This window comes from Ovis canadensis, chromosome 7 (genome assembly GCF_042477335.2).
Source record: "Ovis canadensis isolate MfBH-ARS-UI-01 breed Bighorn chromosome 7, ARS-UI_OviCan_v2, whole genome shotgun sequence".
Taxonomy (NCBI): Eukaryota; Metazoa; Chordata; class Mammalia; order Artiodactyla; family Bovidae; genus Ovis; species Ovis canadensis.
In genome coordinates, this window is record NC_091251.1 from 37,400,787 (window position 1) to 37,416,416 (window position 15,630).

Consider the following 15,630-nt stretch of genomic DNA (forward strand, 5'->3'; position numbering starts at 1 on the left):
TGCTAAGTCACTTCAGTTGTGTCCGACTCTGTACGACCCCAGAGACAGCAGCCCACCAGGCTCCCCCGTCCCTGGGATTCTCTAGGCAAGAACACTGGAGTGGGTTGCTATTTCCTTCTCCAGTGTAGGAAAGTGAAGAGTGAAAGTGAAGTCACTCAGTCGTGTCCCACCCTCAGCGACCCCATGGACTTCAGCCTTCCAGGTTCTTCCATCCATGGGATTTTCCAGGCAAGAGTATTGGAGTGGGGTGCCATTGCCTTCTCTGGACAAAGGCCTGCAATGGGGCTATTCAGAAAGCTTATTTTCAGGTGTCTGCTGTTTTCTGTTTGTACTCTCTTCCTTCAAGAGCACATAATTCTTACAGGCTCTGACTCAATGAATGACCTCTGTAATTTGATCTAACCTTGACTTAACAATCTACAGAACTCTAGACACAAGGGTACCCTAGCTGTCATAAATTCCTATATCCTCTATCTCCATTTCAAATCCAGCCTGCCGAAATTCTAACATTTCTTCACCCCTCTGCCTTCTCCAGATACCCATCTCTCCTTTAGATTTTCTTTTTTCAGTATAATTTTGCTTCTTCAAAGTATGATATTTGAGAATCATCCTTCTTTCCTCTTTATTGTCTCTTATTTCTTCTTCATTCATATCTAGCTTCAGCAGACTTTCCCTTGCCTGTATCTCTCTCATTTATTCCTTCCTTTCCAATCCCATAACTATAATTCTCCTACGTTTTATGTTTGACAGTATGTACCATGGCCAGTCTCTGGTGTCCCCTTGACTTTGTTTTCTCTCCCTTTCAATCCAATCTTCACATTCATGCCTTGTGAATTTCCCTGTTCAATTTTTAAAGGGGTATAACTTCCTTCCAGAATTTTCTAAGTCTCCTGCTAACGTATTTTAAAATACCTCACTTCCACAAGGGCTGGCATCTGCCCCAGCCAGTGTTCTGCCTTGGCACTTTAAATGCCAAGGTCTTTCTCTCCAACTTTGCTCATAATTTTTTTCTCTACCAAGGATTACTCAGTCCCCAAACTTGTGTAAGTCTTAACTAGCCCTCAAAGTGCAGTTCAAGTTCCATCCCCTCCTGAAGGCTGCCTCTGTGATGGCTCACTCTGCAGGTCTGTGAACCTTAGCACTGTTACCACTCTCTCACAGTCGGCACAGCTGCTTCTCACTGTTCTCTTTCATGAAAACTAACATTCTTTTATACCACAAGACTGTGCCACTGGCTTCAAAGTAAAGACCAAATCTAGATGTCTCATTCCGCCTAGCACAGAATTGGAGTTCAGTGTTTATCCAATAAAGGGATGAACGAATTAACGAATGCCTGTTCTGGCACTAAGACTTGAGCTGTGGAGAAATCGCTAATCTAATGAACTTGGGGCAGGCAGTTGCCCCTTGGTGCATGTCCTAAGTCAAACAGAAAACCAAATGTGGATGTCAAAATTTAGTCTGAGAGATCTGTGGTCGACAATTTCCTCTATGTAGAATTTCCCTTCTTGGTTTTCACAATGTGCAGAGGGTGGAGGGTGGAAAACTTTCACTGCATTAGACTATGTTGCATTGGGCAAATTTCTGCATTCTTAAGCTAGTGGTAGTTCCTGTCACTGACCCCATATTGCACTGTCCCCAGCAAGAGACTACAGAGTTCCAATAGTGACCTAAATCAAATCCCTTATGATTATACAGTGGAAGTGACAAGTACATTCAAGGGATTAGATCCTATATAGACACAGCTCCTGAAGAACTATGGACAGAGGTTTGTAACATTGTACAGGGGGCGGTGACCAAAATCATCCCCTAGAAAAAGAAAAGCAAAAAAGGCAAATGGTTGTCTGAGGAGGCCTTACATATAGCTGAGAAAAGAAGAGAAGTGAAAGGCAAAGGTGAAAAGGAAAGATATATCCATCTGAATGCAAATTTCCAAAGAATAGCAAGGAGAGATAAGAAAGCCTTCCTAGGTGAGCAATGCAAAGAAATAGAGAGAAACAATAGAATGGGAAAGACTAGAGATCTCTTCAAGAAAATTAGAGATACCAAGGGAACACTTCACGCAAAGATGGGCACAATAAAGGACAGAAGTGGCGTGGACCTAACAGAAGCAGAAGAGATTAAGAAGAAGTGGCAAGAATACAGATAAGAACTATACAAAAAAGATCTTCGTGACCCAGATAATCATGATGGTGTGATCACTCACCTAGACTCAGACATCCCGGAGTGGGAAGTTAAGTGGGCCTTTAGGAAGCATCACTACAAACAAAGCTAGTGGAGGGTATGGAATTTCAGCTGAGCTATTTCAAATCCTAGAATATGATGCTGTTAAAGTGCTATATTCAATATGTCAGCAAATTTGGAAAAGTCAGCAGTGGCCACAGGACAAGAAAAGGTCAGTTTACATTCTAGTACCAAAGAAGGGCAACACCAAAGAATGTTCAAACTACTGCACAATTGCACTCATTTTACATGCTAGTAAGATAATGCTCAAAATCCTTCAAGCTAGGCTTCAACTGAGAACTTCCGGATGTACCAGCTGGATTTAGAAAAGGCAGAGGAACCAGAGATCAAATTGCCAACATTCATTGGATCATAGAAAAAAACAAAAGAACTCCAGAAAAATATCTATTTCTGCTTCTTTGACTACGCTAAAGCCTTTGACTGTGTGGATCACAACAAACTGTGGAAAATTCTTAAAAGAGATGGGGATACTAGACCATCTTACCTGCCTCCTGAGAAACCTGTATGTAGGTCAGGAAGCAACAGTTAGAACCACACATGGAACAAGGGACTGGTTCCAAATTGGGAAAACAGTATGTCAAGAGTATGTATATTGTCACCCTGCTTATTTAATTTCTATGAAGAGTACAACACGCGAAATGCCAGACTGGCTGAAGCACAAGCTGGAATCAAGATTTCCAGGAAAAACATCAACAACCTCAGATATGCAGATGATACCACCCTAATAGCAGAAAATGAAGAGGAAGTAAAGAGCCACCTGATGAAGGTGAAAAAGGAGAGTGAAAAAGCTGGCTTAAAACTCAACATTCTGAAAAATAAGATTATGGCATCTGGTCCCATCACTTCATGGCAAATAAGTGGGGAGGCAATGGAAACAACAGTGAGAGACTATTTTCTTGGGCTCCAAAATCACCATGGACAGTGACTGCAGCCATGAAATTAAAAGACTCTTGATCCTTGGAAGAAAAGCTCTGACAAACCTAGACAGCGTATTAAAAAGCAGAGACGTCACTTTGCTGGCAAAGGAACAGATAGGCAAAGGTACGGTTTTTCCAATATTCATGCAAGGATGTGAGAGTTGGACCATAAGGAAGGCTGAGCACTGAAGAACTGATGCTTTTGAACTGTGCTGGAGAACACTCTTGAGAGTCCCTTGGACTCTAAGGAGATCAAATCAGTCAATCCTAAAGGAAATCAACCCTAAATATTCATTGGAAGGACTGATGCTGAAGTTGAAGCTCCAATACTTTGGCCACCAGATCCAAAGAACCAATTCACTGGAAAAGACCCTGATGCTGGGAAAGATTGAGGGCAGGAGGAGAAGGGGAGAGATGGTTGGATGGCATCACCAATGGAACATCACTCAATGGACATGAGTTTGGCTGAACTCAGGAAGATGATGAAGGACAGGAAAGCCTGGCCTGCTGCAGTCCATGGGGTTGCAAAGAATCGGAAACGACTGAGCGGCTGAGCAACAACAGATTGAAACGACGTCCAGGTTTTTTTGCCCAGTACACACAGACACCTTAATAAAGGTCCAGCATAAAAGCTGTTTTAGAGAGCAAGGGATGATAGTCACTTGTAGGGCCCTATAGCTCTGGGGTTAGAGCACTGGTTTTGTAAACCAGGGGTCACGAGTTCAAATCTTGCTTGGGCCTACTGGGCAATCCTTTCACTCTTTTTATTTTTTTTAACTTTTATTTTTTTATTTTTTTTTTAGTTTTTTATTTTTTTAATTTTAAAATCTTTAATTCTTACATGTGTTCCCAAACATGAACCCCCCCTCCCACCTCCCTCCCCAAAACATCTCTGTGGGTCATCCCCATGCACCAGCCCCAAACATGCTGTATCCTGCATCAGACATAGACTGGCGATTCAATTCTTACGTGATAGTATACATGTTAGAATGCCATTCTCCCAAATCATCCCACCCTCTCCCTCTGAGTCCAAAAGTCTGTTATAGACAGCTGTGTCTTTTTCCCTGTCTTGCATACAGGGTCGTCATTGCCATCTTTCTAAATTCCATATATATGTGTTAGTATACTGTATTGGTGTTTTTCTTTCTGGCTTACTTCACTCTGTATAATCGGCTCCAGTTTCATCCATCTCATCAGAACTTTCACTCTTTTTAAAATCTCCTTCACCAGCTACCCACCTCTCTCGCGTAACTTGAACTCCAGCGGAAATTCCGCTAATTATAATTTCCCGCCAGTTTCCAGATGTCCCAAATAAACACCCGAGCAGAACAGTTACTTTTAGCTTCCAGTAGTAGGGGGCAAGGGCTGCTTTGCCGCCCTGATTGTGGCAGTCTGTTACAAACTGTGGCAAGTGCTGCCAAGGCTCCGAGGACGCCCTGGCTTTGCGGGACCACAGCAAGAGCTGTGGGGGCAGCCGGTGCCGCGGCGGGACACAAGGGCGGTGAGCAGTGAAGCCTTACACCCGCTCTGAGCAGGTCTGGAGTCCTGCTCCAAGTCCTCTCCCCAGCGTCCACTGTCCCGATTAAGAGTTTGGGAGAATATAGGCTGTCCGACAAGGTTCCATGTTTCAGTGGGTTTTCGAACACTTCAGTATCTCAGCGGGAAAATTAGGGTCGAGACTTGTGTCACTAAATTTATTATTGACTCAAAGAATCTGTGACTACCTCTTTGAAAACCTTAAAATAGTTTCTCCAAGAGTCAATTCTCATAGTAACATTGGGCTTAGCCATGCGTTATACGTCACAGCCTCTCCCTCCGCTAGTCTGTGGACGTGTGAGTGGAAGGGAGAAGCAGCTCGCTTGTGCAAACGCTCCTGGATCATGGAGGCGAGCATGGGAAGTGAGGAAAAGGGAGGCCCAGGCCGGAGCTTTAAGACCGGCCCTTTTGGGCTCGCAGTTGCGCGATCAGAATTGTGTGTCACACCACCTCAGCCCTTAGTTTTCCAATGCCCGGGTGTCTGCTCCCACTTTAGACACACACCGTCAGGCCAGGAGGCCCGGGGCAGGGCGTTAAGTGAAGACAACAGACCAGCAGATCGCCACGGCTTGGGGCGACCTTGAGACCCACAGGCTCTAGGTACGCCAGGGAAAAGCTCACAGGTTAGGCCTGCTTGAAAGCCCCTCTCTGAAGCAGGAAAATCCAGCTCTAGAGGGGTTGTCCGTACAAGTGTGGATGAAGGACTTTCTCCTAAAATGGTCGGCTACGTGGTATCCACACATTGGCAACTAGTAGGCTATTGTGCCAGAACCTCTGTTTATCAATGTTCTCAATAGAAAATTCTAAGTAGTTCACACTGGTGCTTCCTTCGATAGCTCAGCTGGTAGAGCGGAGGACTGTAGTACTTTCGAGTATGGACAACCTTACGTTGCTGATTCAATTCCAGCTCGAAGGAAAAGAATATTTGGGGGGTTGCAACCATTTGGTGAGGCTTGCTCTCCAATTTCTCACATCGTTTTAAGTGTTCTAGGGTATTTTTCTCCAGACCTTACCCTGTTACAAAGATGGTTTTGTTATCTCCAAAACGGTCCTGTTGGGTACGGTTTTCAGAAAAGGGGAAGTGAGCACTAACTCTTCCAACCATCTGAAGAACTTGTGAGTTTAATGGTCTAACTGAATTTAGGTTGCCGTCTGAGGTTCAAAAAAGCTCTGTTCTGTGCAAATTTTCCCACGTTCCGAACTGTTTTACAAAAGATGTACACTGATCGAACATGTGGTAACTGGAGCTGGTTATGTGTGCGGGGTCAAACCGCCTGGCTTACTGGACTCTCGCCAGCAGACGCCTGGGAGAGGCAGCCTTGCTCCCTGGAGCAGGGGCCAGGGTCCTGCAGTCTGCGGCCCCCTCAGCCCGTGTCCTCTTGGCCAGTGAGTGTCGGGCTCGGACCTCCAAGCTCAACCTCAGCCCAGGCAGAAAACCACCAGTTCCGCCTAGAACGGGGGTTGCTCTGACGCCTGCTTTGGAGGCGGGTCCTGGCGGGAAGCGCCTCGTGGAAGAGGGGTGCTGTCCCAGCTACAGAAAGCCTCGCACCTCGACCCTTCTCCACCTCTCTGCATCTTCTCCCGACTCGACGTCGTTGCAGGGAAGAAGAAGCGGGTGAGAAAAACTTGTTTCCACCGTCTTGCCCATTTCTGCAGACTTGTTCCGAGGCCGAGGTAGGTTCACACTCCCGCTCCTTCATCTCCTCCTCTTCTCCTCCTTTTTTGGTAGCTTTATCCGGGAATTTGGGCGAGGGAGTCCCTTTTCAGCAGAGACAGTACGGAGCTCTGTGGGGAGGCGTTTGCGGACTGGAGGGGCTGAGGAATGGGAAGGAAGGTAAACGTTCCGTTCTTCTACAGTTAGGGGTCCCACTTTCCTGTGCTTAGCCTCTCCGTCGTGTCCGACTCTGCGACCCCACGGACTGTGACCCACCCCGCTCCTCTGACTGGGATTCTCCAGGCAAGAATACTGGAGTGGGTTGCCTTGCCCTCTTCCAGCCCACATTCCTACTCCGCTGCTTATTCTCTGCAGCTGAGTAGAGCCGCCAGCATGAAATGCCTGTTGCCTAGAACATAGGCTCTAAGCGTGACCGCAGAATTGGTGACTGGAAGGGAAATCCGAGGAGGGCTACACTTCCTCAGGAAAACAGGATGATCGCCAGATTTACGAACCATAACTTGTCAAGTTTTTGCAACCATAACTGACATTTGGGAACTCGTGTTTTCCTTTCCTCTATCTTCTCCCCCTTAACCCACCTTCAGCCTGAGTTGTGAAATTCTTTGAGACACTTTGCCAGCAACCTCTTATTTAAACTTTCTTAGTGGAACCTTGGGATCCTCAACTTTCTTACTCTGTGACAGCACACCAAATGATAACGACACAGGCTTATTTAGGAGGGAGAGTAAAAGCGATTTTCAGCAGTGTTTGGGGGCCTGGGGAAATCTCAAGTGAGCTGTAGGGGAGCAGAATTTGCCACCCCAAAATGTCTCTTTGGCATATTATTTTAACTTGGTTGTTTTCTAAAAAACAGTAGACAAGGAGAAAATCCTGAAAACCTAGTAGGAGTTACCTTTTTGTAACAAGAAACATTTACATTTATAAGGGAAACCTCCATTTCTAAGAATGTCTCCCTTGCTGTACCCAGAAGAAGATGATGACCAAATCTCTACAAACTCTTGCCAACTGGAGAAGGCAAAGACTTAAGTTGCATAACAGCCCTACTTTTGTTTATCGTGCTTTTCCTGGTAACTTTCCATAACTGACTCTCCCCACCCTCAACATCCTCTTTTGAGCCAAACTAGTTTGGCTTGGGAAAATCATTCTAGAAAAAGAGGAATGGCTCTGGCTATTGTTAAAAGAGCAGATGTGAGTGTATAAGCAGTCAAAGCTAAGAGGTTTACCCAGTTACTGTTAGAAGCATTTGCCAGCATGATTCATAAATTAGATGGCTGAGAAAGTGGACCACAGCAGGCTGGTGAAAGCCCTCTGTAGTGTTTACTGAATCTGTATTTGAGCAAACAGTCTTTGTCAGCTATTCTCAGAACACATTGAAATACCTGGGAAAGAGCTGCTGCTGCTGCTAAGTCACTTCAGTCGTGTCCAACTCTGTGCGACCCCATAGATGGCAGCCCACCAGGCTCCCCTGTCCCTGGGATTCTCCAGGCAAGAACACTGGAGTGGGTTGCCATTTCCTTCTCCAATTGGGAAAGAGCAAATGGGCACAAAACCCAGAATCTGTTGAAAACTGAATGTTTGATGTTTGTTTTTATTTGGAAATATAGGTAGGCCAGTAGGACTTTGTCCCCATTCTCCCTCAGTTAATAGTGTTTTCTGCTTCCTGGAGGTAGAAGGGTGATCCTTATTTCCATGTGGGCTTCATCCTCCTTTAACCATTGACTTCTGTTACTAAAGAAGTTTCACACTTCTAGACCTAAAATCTTTTGTTATGAAGGAATTGGTAGATTAATCTCTTCCCTCCATCACCTGCTTTTATAATTACCCTTGCGGACAGAACTAAACCTATGTGCTCTGTCTGAAGGGAAAAGTACACTAGCACTAAGTCCGTAGAAGGAGAACCCGGGCTTCCTGTGTCTTTGTGCAGGGAAACTATTGGTTTGAAGGAGAGAGTGAAAAGCATTTCAAAATAAAGGGGATGGCTTTAAGTTCAAGCTGTCGGAACATTTTTTTAAATATACGAGCATGTTTTCAGTTGGCAGTGCAATTGCTTCCCATCTGTTGAAGGTAAGGTAAGTGAAGTCACTTAGTCGTGTCCAACTCTTTGCGACCCCATGAACTGTAGCCCACCAGGCTCCCCCATCCATGGGATTTTCCAGGCAAGAGTACTGGAGTGGATTGTCATTTCCCTCTCCAGGGGAATCTTGCCAACACAGGGATCGAACCGGGTCTCACACATTGCAGGCAGACGCCTTGCGGTTTGAGCCACCATGGCGCTTCCCATTTGTTGAAGTTACTGACAAAAAGATATAGCATTCATTAATCATAGATTATGGGTAGTCCTTCAGTATTCAACAGGAATTAGTTCCAGGACTTGCCAAGGAACCTAAACCCGATGCTCAAGCCCCTTATATAAAATGGCATAGTATTTGTACTAATATATAATCTTCACACATCCTCCCTATACTTTAAATGATCTCTGCTGCTGCTAAGTCACGTCAGTCGTGTCCGACTCTGTGCGACCCCACAGACAGCAGCCCACCAGGCTCCCCCGTCCCTGGGATTCTCCAGGCAAGAACACTGGAGTGGGTTGCCATTTCCTTCTCCAACGCATGAAAGTGAAAAGTGAAAGTGAAGTCACTAAGTCGTGTCCGACTCTTAGCAACCCCATGGACTGCAGCCCACCAGGCTCCTCCATCCATGGGATTTTCCAGGCAAGAGTACTGGAGTGGGGTGCCATTGCCTTCTCCTAAATGATCTCTAGATTACTTATAATACTTAATACAATGTAAATACTATGTAAACAGTTGCTGGGACACAGTGAATTAAAATTTTTGCTTTTTAGAACTCTCTAGAATTTTTTTTCAAATATTTTCAGTCCATAGTTGGTTGAGTCTGAGGATGGGGAACCTGTGGATATGGAAGGTTAACTGTAGCTTCTCATTGTAGGTATTTTGAGTAAGCATTTCAGTTCAGTCGCTCGGTTGTGTCCGACTCTTTGAGACCCCATGGACTGCAGCACACCAGCACACCAGGTGACACCTGTGTGTCACCAATTCCTGAAGCTTACTCAAACTCATATCCATCGTGTTGGTGATGCCATCCAGCCATCTCATCCTCTGTCATCCCCTTCTCCTCCTGCCTTCAATCTTTCCCAGATTCAGGGTCTTTTCAAACGAGTCAGTTCTTCCCATCAGGTGGCTAAAGTATTGGAGTTTCAGCTTCAGCATCAGTCCTTCCAAAGAATATTCAGTACTGATTTCCTTTAGGATGGACTGGCTTGATGTCCTTGCAGTCCAAGGGACCCTCAAGAATCTTCTCCAACACTACAGTTCAAAAGGATCAATTCTTTGGCACTCAATTTTCTTTATAGTCCAACTCTCACATCCATACATGACTACTGGAGAAACCATACCCTTGACTGGATGGACCTTTGTTGGCAAAGTAATGTCTCTGCTTTTGAATATGCTATCTAGATTGGTCATAACTTTTCTTCCAAGGAGTAAGCATCTTTTAATTTCATGGCTGCAGTCACCATCTGCAGTGATTTTGGAGCCCCAGAAAATAAAGTCTGACACTGTTTCCACTGTTTCCCCATCTATTTCCCATGAAGTGATGGGACCGGATGCCATGATCTTCATTTTCTGAATGTTGAGCTTTAAGCCAACTTTTTCACTCTCCTCTTTCACTTTCATCAAGAGGCTTTTTAGTTCCTCTTCACTTTCTGCTATAAGGGTGGTGTCATCTGCATATCTGAGGTTATTGATATTTCTCCCGGCAATCTTGATTCCAGCTTGTGTTTCTTCTAGTCCAGCGTTTCTCATGATGTACTCTGCATATAAGTTAAATAAGCAAGGTGACAATATACAGCCTTGATGTACTCCTTTTCTTATTTGAAACCAGTCTGTTGTTCCATGTCCAGTTCTAGCTATTGCTTCCTGACCTGCATACAGATTTCTCAAGTAAAGGTTGTCTTACCTCAAATTCCTCCTCACTGGGCTTTAGTTTCTTAAAAATTGTGAGACTCAAGTGGGAAAGAAGATGGTTTAAAAAAAAAAAGAGCTTAAATCTTAAAAGGCAGAGTAAAAATCTGAATGGTTATAAGCAATAATTTCTCTCTTATTGTTTCTACTGCTACGATCTATTTTCTTTCTCCTTGCACAGAAAAGATGGGGCCACATCTTCTGGGACGTTCTTCTCTTCTGTTATTGCTGCTGGGAATGTGGTGGTCAGTGCGTCCACTTTGTGCTGTGCCACGAGGTCTCACAAAGGCTCGCTGGTTTGAAATTCAGCACATACACCCAAGTCCTCTCCAATGCAACACGGCAATGCGTGGTGTCAATAACTACACTCGGCATTGTAAACCTACAAACACCTTTCTGAACAGCTCCTTCCGAGATGTGACTGCTGTCTGTAATTTGCCCAACATCACCTGCAAGGATAACCGAACGACGAACTGTCACCAGAGTTCAAACCGTGTCAACCTGACTCAGTGCAATCTCACTGCGGGAAGAAGCTATCCTAACTGCAGCTACAGTAACAACGTCCAATACAAGTTCTTCATTGTCGCCTGTGACCCTCGTCAGAAGACCGACCCCCCTTATCCTTTGGTTCCTGTACACTTAGATAAGGTTGTTTAAAGATCACTTTGCTTCTTGCTCAGCACAAATTCTCTTATGATCTCCTCTGATTTTCTTGTCTTTTATTGATTTTCCTGGTTCCCATAGAAGGAAAAAGGAGAGTATTGGAAAAATTAGAGTGATGAGGATACCAGACCAGAGTTGGAACAACAACAAAAAAAAGTCAAATTCTTTTCTGCTTTGGAGCTCTGTGTTTTGAAGGAAGGTAGTAGATAAAAGGGTAAAGGAGGGTCCAGACCTCCATATTTTTAACCTTAGGAATTTGGCCAACGCTTGCTGTATTGTGTTCAGAGCAATAAAACCATTTTTGGTTGCATTATAATGAGTGTGTGTATAAGTATGTTTGAGATCCCTTTCATGTCATGCCAGCCTGGAGCTATCTAGGCCTGCATTTGCCAACATTCTAAGAACTACTTTGGCTCTAGGCAAACTTTGAGGTTATTTAGCAACCTGGGGCCTCTGCCATGTCGCTCTTCCTTGTGTTTCTGGGATTAAAGAGCAAGAAAATTCAACATGCCTTCATACTCTGCTCATAGCTTTACTTATTCCCCTGAAATAATTGTCTGTGTTTGTTGGAGGTGGCACTGATACAGAGTGCTAACGGCATTTCATACACAGGTTCTAACACTGGTAACTGAGGCACCCTAGATCTTAACTATTTATTTCTATATTTAATCAGATAATGTTTTAAATATAAATAGTTGAAGGGGCCTTCCCTGGTGGTACAGAGGATACGGGTTCAATCCTTGGTTCGGGAATATTCCACATGCCAAAGAGCAACTCACCCCATGCACCCCAACTACCGAAGCCCCTGTGCCTAGAGCCTGTGCTACTAAACCAGAGAAGCCCCTGCAACGGGAAACCCGCTCCCCGCAACAAGGAGTAGCCCCCACTCACCACAGCTAGAAAAAGTTAGTGAGCAACAATAAAGACCCAGCTCAACCAAAAATGATAATAATAAACAAATAATAGTGATAATAATCCACAGTAACCTTAGAGTCAAGTCTCCCATTCTCCACTAGAATGAACAGAGAGAAAGTATCGATCACGGAGGAGGGGGGTTGCGAGGGGGGAAGCACTGGAAGACTGAACACATTTTTGTTCTACCCGTTGGGGTTTTGGAACATTTTTTTTTTTAATCACATAGATCTTTGTTTACTGTAACAAGAGGTTTAATCAGCCTAAGGGAGTTGTGACATTCATTCAGCTGTCCGTTTGAAGGGTCAGACTCATCATACCCTTTAGACTCTGGCTCCTGACACACTGCTCACTCCGGCGGGTGCCTGATCTTTTGCCGCAGTTCCTGCTATGATATCATGTGTCATAGGATTTCTTTCCCTTTGTACCTCGGCTTCCAGCGCTTGGTAAGAGAAAGTGCGTGTGGTTCACCCTAATGACATCTGTACCTCGTTTTCGACTTGTGTGTCTTATTTCCTAATCACCCATCATGAAGGGCGTGGCTGTCGTGGAGCAGGAGGAAGCCGTGTCTGGAGGCGTTCCTGGTGGTCGCAGTCGGTGCTGCGCTGCTCCTGGCAGCTGGGAGGCAGGGTCCAGGGAGGCTCTAACAGCCTTCAGTACAGGATGCCCCCGGCAGAGGATGTGTGGGTGCCAGAGGCAGAAGTGCTGCGAGGAGGAAGTGCTGTGACGGACAGGCCCTGGACCAGGTCCTCTGGGAGGGCCCATTCAGTCTGTCACTGGTGAGTCTGACCTGCCCACACCCTTGTTTGAGTGGAAGCTGTGTCCTGGAACAGGTATTTGATTTAGAAACTGAAGGGCTGGGATTAAGAATTTAGGTTTTAGGAGTAAGGGAGAAAAAATAATTTTCCACAAACCCTTCTAGGTTCTTGGCCTAGATCCCTCTGTAATAAAAAGACAGATTAGCAGAAGAAAACAACAATGTTAGTTACACATGTACATATGGGAGCCCCACAAAGATATGAGCCTCAAAAGACAGGAAGCCCCGAGGGGTTTTAGAGTCCATGTCTCTAGTGGCATCCCAGGGCCAAGCCTGGTTCCAGGACCAATTTTTTTTTTCTTTTGTTAAAGATAGCAGTTGATGAAAGCTGAATATAGTCTGCAGGTTAGATAATAGTATAGTTTCAGTGCAAATTTCCTGATTTTGATAAGTATACTTATATTCAACTCTTGTAAAAATAATATTCTTGTTTTTAGGAAATGTATAGTGTACCTAGGAAAAAGGGCAACAAGTCCATAACTTATTCTCAAACATTCAGGAAAAACTGTATATCTGTACATAAATATGTGACTAATACAGCAAATGAGGCTCCCTGGTGGCTCAGTGGTAAAGCTAAAGCGCCTGCCAATGCAGGAGACGCAAGTTCAATCCCTGGGTTGGGAAGATCCCCTGGAGAAGGAAAAGGCAGCTCACTCCAGCACTCCTGCCTGGGAAATCCCACTGACAGAGGAGGCTGGCGGGCTACAGTCTATGGGGTCTCAAAAGCGCTGGACACAACGTAGCAACTAAACAACAGTAAAGCAAATAGGAAAGATGTTACTGCTTTGAGAACATAGACAAGTGGTATACAGGTATTCTTTGTATCATTTTTGCAGCCATTCTGTACATCTGAAATTGTTTCAAAATAAAAATTAAAAAAACAACTTCAGCACAAACATTTACTACCTGTGCAAGTTACTTACCTGTGCAGATAATCAACGCCTCATTTACTAACATGAAATCAAATATTTCCTGCCATGTGGTGGGCAAGAAGTGCCACAGCTATCTGAGATTCCGGCCCCTAAATGTGAATTTATGAGTCATGCCAACAAGCAGCACCACTCCCTACATGAGGAACTTAAGGATGTCATAGTTATCAGTGATTATAGCCCTCCAGTGTGACCTAAGGAAATTCAACAAGAGAAGAACATTTCTGTAAAAATGCAGATGTTGGCTCCAGATAACTGAGATGCATATGCAAGGAATGACTTCAATTATCTCAGAATCTTGCATACAAACGTAGGTTGCTGCTGCTAAGTCATGTTCGACTCTGTGCAACCCTATAGACTGCAGCCCACTAGGCTCCTCTGTCCTTGGGATTCTATAGGCAAGAATACTGGAGTAGGTTGCCATTTACTTCTCCAGGGATCTTCCAGACCCAGAGATCAAACCCAGGTCTCTTACATCTTAACGTCATTGGCAGGCAGGTTCTTTACCACTAGCACCACCTTGGAAGCCCTCCCACACGTAGAACACTAAACCCCTTAACTTGATATCTGCTTTTCCTTATTTAACAATCATCTTTGATGTTCCGACTGCCTGTCTGCTTTGTTGCAAACTTGTATATAGCCTGACTCCCTCTCCTGCCTCCTCCAAGCAGTCTCTCAGGGCTGCTGAGATGCTGTCTCCCAGGCTGGGGGTCCTAAACATTCGCATCACGTAAAACACTCTCTACTTTTAGGCTGTGGCTAATTTTTAAGTCGACACTAAGATAAGATATGATGTCTACTTACTTTCATGTATAGAATCTACCAAACTCCACTCTGTCTGACACCCTAAAAATCACCAGGTACAGAAATGTGAAAAAGACCCAGTCAATAGTATCTTTAAGCTAAGTGGAAAAAACCAAGAAAACTGGAATGTTTAACAAAAAGTGATTATTACTAGTTCTCAGAGTAGTTCTGAAGGAGGAAACAGAGCTGGACTCCGTCTTAGGCCAGGCTGCGAACATGAGGCCACACTCATGGTCACCCTCCCAGTGGACTCTGAACTTTGAGCCTGGTGTCTATAGAAGTGGCATACCAATGGAAAACCAGACCCCCCTCCCTGACTCCCCGGATAAAAGAGCCTCAGGATTTGTACTTGGACTCTCAGTTGCCTAAAAGAATATGAGAATTATCTCTGTAACAGAACAAAGTGGTAGATTCCATTATGTTTATCGGGATATGACCACAGGCGTTTTGATAAATATCCACTGTTTATCTATTCTTGTGACACACGAATCATGGGTTAACTTTGATTGTATCTTTCTTTTACCTTGTCCCGACTAGTTTCAAGGAATTAGGGGAGGTGGGTTTGAGCAAGTACACAAAAACTGGTCGGGGTCCTTGGCTAAGAGGAGACTCTGCCTTGGGCCCGCCGGTGTAATCAACTGCACTCCACTATCTGCACTGTCCTTCTGAGTGAGTGTGTTTCCCGGAACGCGTGGCTACAACACTTTCAAGACCTGAATGACCTAATGCAGACACAAGCATACATATAAAAGAGGTTTAATGAAATTCCTTGTATATCATAAAAGTAGTTCCATCTTCCTTTTGGATGATTACAAGCTTCAAGGAAAGTTTTTTTAGCCCTCTTTAAAAAAATCCTCAAATAGCTCCCTTTCTAGCCAGCTGTCAACTTCCGGTCTTGCTCTCCCCACCCCACCACAGTGACTTGCCACAGCAGTCTGGCACCCATGGTGTCTCTCTGTGTTCAAATTTCCTCTTATTATAAGGACACCAGTCACATTGGATTAGGGCCCAGAGAATCCCAGGGATGGTGGAGCCTTGTGAGATGTCGTCTATGGGGTTGCACAGAGTCGACCACAACTGATGCGACTTAGCAGCAGCAGCAGCAGCAGCAGCAGCAAGGGCTCATTTCAATTTATTTACTTCTTTAAAGTGCTTC

General features: G+C 44.7%; 1 protein-coding gene across 1 annotated transcript; it reads left to right on the forward strand.

Moving 5' to 3' along the window:
* Window positions 1-6,281: 6,281 nt before the first annotated feature.
* On the forward strand, window positions 6,282-11,328 carry LOC138444354 (ribonuclease K6-like). Its single transcript, XM_069597781.1, has 2 exons — window positions 6,282-6,368; window positions 10,531-11,328. Exon 2 carries the CDS (start codon window positions 10,536-10,538, stop codon window positions 11,004-11,006), a length of 471 nt encoding a protein of 156 aa, XP_069453882.1. The 5' UTR covers window positions 6,282-6,368; window positions 10,531-10,535; the 3' UTR covers window positions 11,007-11,328.
* Window positions 11,329-15,630: the final 4,302 nt, after the last annotated feature.

Excerpts from the sequence above, each read along its gene's own strand:
- LOC138444354 (XM_069597781.1), top strand. The coding sequence starts at position 10,536 with ATGGGGCCACATCTTCTGGGACGTTCTTCTCTTCTGTTATTGCTGCTG.